The sequence below is a fragment of the Gambusia affinis genome, linkage group LG17, assembly GCF_019740435.1.
Source record: "Gambusia affinis linkage group LG17, SWU_Gaff_1.0, whole genome shotgun sequence".
Classification (NCBI taxonomy): domain Eukaryota; kingdom Metazoa; phylum Chordata; class Actinopteri; order Cyprinodontiformes; family Poeciliidae; genus Gambusia; species Gambusia affinis.
This window is the reverse complement of record NC_057884.1, coordinates 4,268,721-4,278,707: the sequence shown is the minus strand read 5'-3', so window position 1 is coordinate 4,278,707 and position 9,987 is coordinate 4,268,721. Positions and strand designations below refer to the sequence as shown.

General features: G+C 42.2%; 1 protein-coding gene across 1 annotated transcript; it reads right to left on the bottom strand.

Moving 5' to 3' along the window:
• LOC122847282 (beta-1,3-galactosyl-O-glycosyl-glycoprotein beta-1,6-N-acetylglucosaminyltransferase 4-like) lies at nucleotides 1-9,661 on the bottom strand. The gene is made up of 2 exons (XM_044144872.1): nucleotides 7,727-9,661; nucleotides 1-1,887 (listed from the first exon to the last, which is right to left on the bottom strand). The coding sequence occupies exon 2, from the start codon at nucleotides 1,884-1,886 to the stop codon at nucleotides 588-590; it is 1,299 nt and encodes a 432-aa protein (XP_044000807.1). The 5' UTR covers nucleotide 1,887; nucleotides 7,727-9,661; the 3' UTR covers nucleotides 1-587.
• Between the last annotated feature and the right edge of the window lie 326 nt (nucleotides 9,662-9,987).

The window sequence follows — 9,987 nt, the reverse complement described above, 5'->3', positions numbered from 1 at the left end:
GAACTTTGATGATTTATTCAACATTGTGCAATCCAAGTCTTCAATAATAATTTAATCGCGTTTAAATGTTTTCAAAGCATTGGAAATCATTGAAAACAGATGTTCCATCGATGCTCAAAGTCTTTTATAAAGCATTTTCAAACGATACAAAGAGTTAAAAAGTCCAGAATCACCGTGACGTAGTAAGTAGCTGGTCCCTGAACTTGATTGTAGACAAAGCTTTTCTCTCCTACATTAAACAACATATGCCTGAGGTTCCTAGATTTCTGACAGAAAGAAATCTATCATGGATGGATGGAGTGTTTCTAAACAACAGAAACAGGTATTGATGCAGTAAAGTACAGAAGGTAGACAAAAATAACACAATCCTGTAGTGGGCATATTTATGTCTTAGTTTCTGATCAACATTAACCCTCCTAAATGGGTGTCCTGTCAGATCGTCAGTTCCCGAAACCACACAAATAAAAAAACTTCATAAAAGTGCACGTTACCCCACCGGACTGGGTAAAAACCTTGCATGGTCCAACGGATTCTGTCTCTCATGATTGCAGGGCAGTTAAAAGAAAAGTCAATAGCCAGCATTTTAGCTAACCTTTTGGGCAAGTCAAAGTTCTCCCTTTTTGAAACCCCTTCTGCTTCTCCTCCAGTTTCTCCTCAAGGCACTGAAGGAGAACGGGATCCACTTTGGGATCGAACTTGTTGGCAAACCAGTGACCGTAGTTGAGCAGCCAACGCAGTTCGGCGGCACCAAAAATGCAAACGCTGCGCACGTGCTGCCCCGAGCAAGGAGGGTAAAGATTGTCCTCCAGGTAATGCCACTTCACAAGCCTGGTCTTGCTCATCAGGTCTGTGATGTCGGCCTGGGACCTGGGCACCTCCCCGGGAATGCCCGGCAGTCGCACAAGCGTGGCCCAGAAGTGTTCGTCCGGAGAGTAGGTGTCCTCTGACCAGGCCAGGAAGTCCCTCACTACAGGGGATGAGTTTATGAACTGGACAAACTTCCACGACAGCACAAAGTAGGCATTGCCGATGAACATCTCTATGTTGTGCGGCGGCAGAGTCTTTGCCTGCTGTGTTTTTATCGGAAGTTTCTTATACTCAAAATTGGCGTCCTGCAGCTCGTAGTGGTACAGAAACCGCTGCTTCTTTGACTCACTAGGTCGACTCGTCTCCAACATGCTGGAGCCATTCAACCGCCTCAACTCTGACACCAGCTCAATGTTGGACTTCAGCGGGAAGTCCTGGCCGCAAAGGTTGATGACGTACTTCCACTTGACCTCCGATGTCAGAAGGTCCGAAAGGCAGTTGAGGTCGGCCTTCAGGCGGCTGATGCTCGCGTAGAAAACGGACTCGAGTTTGCTGGAGATGAAGACGTTAGGCAGGCAGCGGGCCAAACCCTCCATGGCGGCGACAAACTGAGCCGATGACTTCTGATCGTAGTGTATGCAGTAGATGTTGTTGGGAGAGTACACCGCCCTGAGGAGTCTCTCCACCATCCACGCATTTTTATGTACAACCAAAGAGTACGCAATGGGAAAATCCTTCTCTTCCTCAGAAACACACAAATCGTCATAACCCCTGATCTTCGTGAAGACAGGGCAATTTCCTGTAAAGTTGATCAGTCTTTCGTCTTTATCTTCCACCACAGTTTTCCTTCTGATGATGAGGGATTTACCCACTTCTACTGGGTCCATGTCATAAATAGCTTTGCAGTTGATTTTGTGCTTGACAAATGGCTGACTGGATGGAGCTGGTGGAGGATCCAGAAACTGAATGAGGTAGATGTACTTGACACTGACCAGCAGCAGGAAAATTAAAGTCAGCACGGAGACGAGGGGGGGGAAGAACTTCTTCCTGAGCTTCAGCATGAACCGCTTTGCATTCATCCTGAGGGGAAACGAAACAAAACAAAAGAAACACACTTGAGGAACAGAAACCGAAATTTTGAGTCGTACTTTTAATATAAAACAGAACAAACATCTGAAGCAAACCATTGCTGCAGGATTTGTTTTCTTTTCTGGTTCTAATGTGACCTGAATATTTGCAACATGAGTCAGTAAAGTTTTAAATGGAGCCACGTTTCACCCACTGCACCAGCCTTTCTTTTAGTCAAACTCTGTTTGCGTTTGGTATCAGAGGGGTGAATGGATTCGGTTTCAATAACACAACGTTTCTTCACCTTTTTCAATGCCCTGCCGTAAACATCCTTCAATCAATGACTAATGCTGGCAAGTCACCACCAGGCTGGAGAGACATCAGCCTCTCTTTGGCTGAAATATGGAACGTGTTAACTACGTAAGACGTCCAGATGGGCAACTCAAGGCTGCAATGCCCAATTTTCCGATAGGTTCAGGGTAGATTATGGCTGGATGGTCTCCTCAATTTTAAATTATTACTTTATTTTTTTTTTTAAAGATAAAATTCATATTATAATTTGGGGTGTAACGACATCTCATGCCATTTCCCAGATCGTGCGGTGGTTTCCAAACTTCATAGTTTTCAGCAGTGAAAAAACAATACCAGAGATCAGGAGTGTTGGCAAAAAATCATGTCAACGTGATTCACGCCAAGTAAAATTTGTCCTGTAAAGGTCAGTCCGGATTCTGTCAGTATGTGATTTTTAGTTTAGCTTAGCTTAAACCAGAAGACGACTGTTTCAAGTGTGACACTTTGCGTCTGTGTTTCAGTCTTACTTGAAGGCAGAAAGGAAGTCATTCTTTGTGCTGACAAATTAGGCGAACAAAGACATCCTTTGTTAGTAACACTTGTCTACAAAAACTTGTAAAGATGTTCGGCAGCACTGTGAGTAATTAAGTCGTAAAATGAAACAATGAAACAGTGACTGACGAGACATGAAAGCTGACCGTCAGCGACGCTGAAGCTAGCATACGCTGTAGAGCTTCCCTGAGTTGTAGTTTCCAATCAGCTCATTTTTACTGTATTGGCAAATGTTTAAGCTAATTTAACCTAAACCTGATACGTCTACACTCGGAGGGAATTTAAAACACGGGTTGAGATTTCTGAATCACAGTAATTTCCTTGGTGAAAATGCAAAAAGTTAGTTATTATTTTTTTTAGCATTAAGACCAACTTAAACACTAGAGAAGCTTAAATAAATCACTGGCTCCTCAAAGTTAAACTGAATTTTCCAGTCATTACAGACTCACTTTATCTCATGTGCTTGTGTTGTCACACCCTTATTGGAAAGTCAATTAAGCTAAGCTAAAATGACACCAAAAAAAGTACTTTTTCAGAGGATAAATACCTTTATGATAACCCTTTTAGTTTACATTATAGCCCCAATCCAATAACTCTCATTCTCTTTCAAGTCTGAATTGATTTTTTTTTTTTAAACACACCCTACAGATTATTTTAACAATGAACTCTTTTCTCTAGAGCCTTTGTTTTTAAAATAACAAAACACAAAGCAAATGATTTGGCTGCTTCTTTTAGCAACCCGGTCCCGATTGGTCCAAAAAGGCTTTTTCAATTCACCTCAACAATCTCAGAGAAACCTTAAGCTGAAATTACATGAAGGTGTCATAACGTATGTCACTTTCTGTAATGGAAAAATAAACAATGAACTCATAATCCAAGCAATGCAGGAACCAATGGGAAGCCAGGAACAAGAGTAGGAGCAACGGAAGGAGCCAATGAAAAACAGTGAGACGAGGGAGATTATGTAAACACAAGGAGTGACTAGGGAACCAGAGGAACAGATGACAGGTGGTTAACCACAGCTGGGGAACAGAGCTGGGGAACAGAGCTGGTAAAGGCAAAATGAGGTAATTATTAGCAGGCTAAGCTTTTAAGCTTCGTCTCAACTTGTGAGCCCACAGCTCTGCGTTGCTTATCCTACACACCAAATCATACTGTTGAGCTTTATTCTGGGCAGTGCGAGGCAACTTCCTTCTCTTCCAAGTCAAACCAGTTTCAGTATTTTGCCTCTTCTCGCCATCGTGGCCATGTGTAGTGAATAATTAATAATAATAATAATAATAATAATTAATAATTCTTTCTGGGTCTAAACAAAGGTCCACGCACGAGAAAGCTGGCTATTGTAACGTGCTCCTGACAGTTTTCGGTGTTTGCCGCGGAGGAATCCCTCCGTCCTCCATCTTTCTGGTTTCCGCGGGAGCTTTCCATTTCCCTTGTGGTTTGTCATAAAGAGAACAGACTTTATGAGCATCAGTGGAGATTGAATCTGAGATCATTAAGACAGAGCGGTGGAAGAAAGTCGCCCAGCAGGTACTTCTCAAAAGATTTACCAACATACCAGAGCTGATGGCAGAACAGATTCCCACACACACATTTCCTGGGAGACATTCCTACTGCTGTAAATCATTTGGAAAGCCAAACTAACTAAAACTGGACCATTGCCTGGACTCAGCGGGGCACAGCACTAGCACATACAAAAACACAAAGGGGCTTGGCAGCTGTGCTCAGGTAGTGCATCTTCAATGAGATGTGACTCAAGATGCACCGAAATGCGAAATAAGACCTTCCGACCCAACAGATTTGACACATCCACTCCTCTGCACACTTCCGTCCAATCAACGGACAAAATACGGCGTCTGAGAGGCAAACGGATGGCTGAGGTTCAGGAGGTCAGGAGATAAGGTGTTGTGGTTTTAATGTAAGAGACATGCTGAGATACGAACTTTAACTTGAATTAAAGCAATTCTAAATAACAATCATCTGAACTTAATGTCAGGATTTGATTGGTAGACAATATAGCCAATCAGAAGCGAGTGTTGCTAAGTGTGGTTGAAAGTTTCTGCTGAGTTTTGTAAGTTTAGTTTGTGGTGGATACGTGTTTCAGCATGCATCGTGAATAAGTGAGTATTGGTTAAACAGTAATAAAACAGTGAAACACATATGTACTAAAGTTTAATCAAACACTCAAGAGTTTTATATGCTAATTGCTAATATTTTAATGGTTGTTAAGCTAATTTCCATTTCTACAAGCTATTCTAGTTTCTGTCATTATCGCTTTGTTTAGCGATTCCAGAGTCACAGTAGCCTGGTACAAAACCAACCCTTTGTTCTGCGCTTCACTTCGTAAAGAAGGTCTGGACCTTCAGCTATTGAGAGACGGTTGCTTGCTGGATGCTTGGACTCTGCTGAAGTTGTAAACACATCTGATGTTACACAATGGCTAACTTTTGGCTGTCACATATGTAATACGCTAGCTAAATTAAGAAAGAAGCTATGCTGTGGAGCTCAGAGGAAATTGAGTGAAGGAACAGGAAGTAGAGCCTCAACATTTGTGCTAGAAATAAAGTATCTTAAACTTTCCTCTTACTTCGACTTTAATTGTTTGACATTTGGAAGTGTGTCCAACACAAACTTCCTCTGCTGCCATCACCAAGCTACAACTGTATACAGGCAGGCTAAATTTGTGAAAACAACCCGGAAAATCAACGGCATCATTCGCAACTACTCCTTCTGTTCACTGATTGGCCGGGATGAAATGCATCGGAATGGGACAAATCCCAGATGGCGTATTTAATAGTGGGACAATATATTTATATTTTTATATCTATTCAAGTTCTTCTGTAACGAACCATCCAGGAATCAACCAACTTTAATAAAGAAAACTGAATCCTCTCGACTGTGCATTCTTGCCGACGCCCCCTGGTGACCACAAATATTAAAGCTACGTAATTAGCTCCTTCCCAGAACAGCCCCCAAGGGCGGCACTACCAGTTATTAGGTTCAGGGGTAAATCGCTGGTTTTCCACCAAGGGCCAGCTGAGTTTTGGCTGCTTTCTTCTCTTCAAAAACAAACGTGTCATTTAAAAACTGCCTTCTTTTTATTCGCTCAAGTTGACGTTGACTGAGATTAAACTTTGCTTGACCGTTAGGAAAAATTTTAATGTGATAACACAGAAACAGAAGACATTTGTGAGAGGGAAAATACTTTTCACTACACTGTGTGTAGCACCCAGAGCACACAGTCCCAGGTACCCAGGTGCACCGACAACAGGCACCTGGGTGACAACAGGCACCTATTGTCACCCAGGTGCCTGTTGTCGGTGCACAGATCTACTGATATGAAAATCTCTAGATACCCGGAGATTAAGTGCTTTGCCCTTTGGGAAACTGGAATCGAACTTATGTTTCCACTGAGCTTCGGCCAATCTCTTACTTAGCAAAGCTAATAAAAGAAAATTGACTTTTTAAAAATAGGTCAGAAAGGCAATAAAATATTTTCCAATGGATTTACGACTCACATGAGAACATGGAAAACCTTTAAACATTTCAAACACCGTGTACAGTGCAGTTACGCAACTGAAGTGAAAAATACTGTAAAACCTGTTTAGGTCATGGATGATTAAAGATTTACAACAGGGTTAGGTTGTTGAAGAACAACTTCAAGCTCTGAACATCTCACAAAGCTCCGTTCAGTCTGTCAAAGAAGATTGAAGGAGTGTAGCACAACCGCAAACCTGCCCAGACATGACCGTGGGTTTAATATAAAGCAGCCAAACAAGCAGATAAAAAGAAGAAGAGACTGAAGAGGCCTGTGGTAACGCTAGCAGGGGTCTCAAACTCCTGTCCTGGAGAGACGCTGTCCTGCAACTTTTAGATGAGCCTCTGCTGCATCACCTGAATAGAATAATTAGGTCATTAAGACTCTGGAGAACTGATCTACACAAGGAGGAGGTAATTAAACCATTTCATTCCAGTGTTTTGTACCTGTGGCACATCTAAAAACTGCAGGACTGCGACTGGAGGACTGGAGTTTGAGACCCCTGATCTAGATGAAGACGTAAATCATCCAATACTCGTTTTTTGGCTTATATCAGATCAAGTTTTATACTGATATCAGATTAAGACAACTCCAAAAACAGCAGAAGGAAGAAAGTCTTATAGTTGAAACATGTCTTCAATAGTGACAAAGAAGCTGCTCAGAGCTGATGGAAAGATGTGTGGAACTGACAAAGGAGTTGAAACTGTGGTCTAAATTCATCTTCTAATGGTACAACATCCCTGAAATAAACCCAGAGCGACAGTGGACTGGCTGAGATCAAGTCATAGACCTTTGAAAGTCTGTGAGTTGAACTGAGAATCAGAGACGTTAAAGTTGCTGGTCGTATGCTCTGTCAGTCCGGTTTCAGGACCTGGAAGGGGCTGAATGCAAATGCAAGTCACCGTTTTCAGATTTTTATGTGCTGAATAAACATAGTCCTGAATCATCTTCAACTCACTTGACAAATGATTCTCTGGTTTGTTTGTTTTTTTGTTTGTTTGTTTGTTTTCCTGTCAAATGAAATCCCTGGAGAAGATGTTTCAGGTTTTGGTCGTGACGTGGGGGAAAAAGTACGATTGTGTGACTCCTGTTGCTCAGCTCATTGGTACATCAAACTGTTTGTTCTCGGGCCACAGACTCAACAGTTGGTTCAGTCTCTGGGGAAGTGTTTTAATATAGACCACACATCCCTGCTGGTGAATGAAGATTAACAATCATTTTCAGCTCTTTTGTGGAACACTAAAACTAGTATAGTGAGAAAATAAAAAGGTCAATTTGTTAAAAAAAAAAAACGGAACTGCCTCATAGTAATTATATATATATATATATATATATATATATATATATATATATATATATATATATATATATAGTTTTGTTAGACAAGAAAGAAACTCTTTTTTTGTTTTCATCTACCAAAACACATCTGAGATTTTCTCTTTTTTTTTTTGGGCAAAATAAAACACCCACCTTACTCCCGGGTACCAGGCGCCACGTGAACCGCCTCATCAAGTCATCCTGACCGTTTCGGCTCAGAGCTGAGTGAAGCAGCTGCAGTGATGTGAACACTGACACTTGGAGGATCGGATGTCATCACCCGAGCTCACCGACGTCGAGAAGAAAAACCAAATGTGGCCCCATCGTTCCTCCCTGCTCCCCTACACTTTCTTTACGCGCAGAAAACTTCGGACCGCAGCTGAAACGTCGCCTCGCCACATCATTGACGTTATCTTCAGAGACAAAAAGAGTTCAAACAGCCTCTTGGCCGGTGATGACTGCGTGTCCGCGATGACATGAGTGGATTACGGTAACCCGGAAAAAAGGGGAGGACCTACAACTGCACGTTGCGGAGAAGAAGATGTTGCGCCTCCGTTTGCGGACAGACGGGGGGGATCAGATGCGCCCAGGCGTGAATTAAAGCGCCGATCAACGAGTGGATTAGTTAGAAAGAAGTTCCTGAAGGCATCCTGAAGTGGCTGAGGGAGAGACGAGTTGGTGTGACGCGCAAAGGAACACCCCCTCACACCCTCTAAAAAAAAAAAAAAAAAAAAGTTTTAAGGGAAGGAAAATGGGTTGACGTTTGGGTAAACCATAAAAGGAACCAAGAGGAACAGAGCAAAAAAGGAAAACAGAAGAAACAATTCGAAAGATTTTATTGGTAAATGAGGGTAAAAGGAGATCATCTGAGAATGAAGGAGAGCGTCTGCTCTCAATGCCCTCATTGTCTCCTGTCCTGACTGAGTCTTTGTGTGGTAGAGGTGGAGGTGGAGGTGGAGGGAAGAAGAAACTGGAAACTTAACTGCAGACCCACAGGCATTTTATTATTGGGAATATTGTCTTACACACAGAGAGCAGCAGCACCAATCACGCCAACTTTTTATGACCACACGTACATTTGCAACTCGGGCGATCGAAGAATGTGATATGGAAGTCGTTTATGATTCAGTGCTACATTGTGTGACACTAAACAGCGGAGCCCTTGCTGGGAAAAGGAGGTAAAACTGGGGAGGAAATGAGAGGAGAACAAGAATAACCAGAGGTTTCTGTTCAGTACAGTTGCCAAACTTACAATGAGTCAGTATGTAAATTCATCTGGCTCTATTCCAACACTTGATGGTGTTCTATAAGAACATTCAAAAAATAAAACTATTGATAACCCTGTTCAGCAGGGTTATTGATATTGCTGAATTATTATTATTATTCAGTAATAATAATCAGGTTTTATCACACTTTAGGATCATATTCTTTCCTGACAGACGGTTTGCTTGCTGTTCGTGGGGTTTCTAAAAGTAGAAATCTTTTAGCTATCAGGCTAATTCAATCCCAGTTTTAGTACAGACACACTGTCTATTTTTAAGACCAGGGTTAAAACTTCAACTTCCCATTTTGATCATATTTATAGTCAGAGGCAGGCGATAACATAAAGAGAAGCGCCAAACCGAACATGCTGATTCATTCCATCTGGTAAATTTGAGATGAAGACTTTCTATGAATGCAGGAGGAAGAAGGAAGGAGACGAACCAGTCCCTCTGTCTTCAGTCGATGTTTTGTCAGTCTGTTTGAAATACATTGTTTCTTAAATGCAGAGGGTTGCATCCTAGACCCTGTTCTTCTGAAGCAAAGGTTTGCAGAGAGCAGCTTTATCCCATGTTTATTAAGATAGTGTCTGCCTCTTCCAAAGAGGTGGAAACGCTGCCAATAGATCCTGAGGTTATGGATGAAGGTCACTGAGCTGGTAGAGCAAGTTTTAATCAGCCGTTTGTTTACCATGCTTTTCGTCTCCCCGTCGAGGTGATGGAGTCGGACCACTGAGAACTAACTTCAGTTTTAATTTCATCGATACATGTCAAAACAGTGGTAAAGTCCTTCAGAATCTCTGATCTTTGTTCTGCCAGGTCGTTAGCACCAACATGCACAACTAAAGTCTCAATACTTGGCTGGTCAGCAGGTTGGAGAGAGTGTTTGGTGAGTTAGATCGGATACCGTGTCGTCCTCCTCGTTTTCCTGGCATCGCAAAAGTGACCGATTCCATTCACTGCCTCGTCTCCAACAATAAGCACATTTGGAACATCTTTCATTTTCCTGATGTTCACTTTTGGGGAGGTTCAGGGAGTGAGGGTAGGGGGTTGGATATGTTGGCCGTTGCTGAAGTTTGAAGGCGAGGTTTCCCTCTGAGGTTCCAGCTGAAGTGCAGCAAATCTGTTTTTCATTGGGATTCGCACGAACTCTGA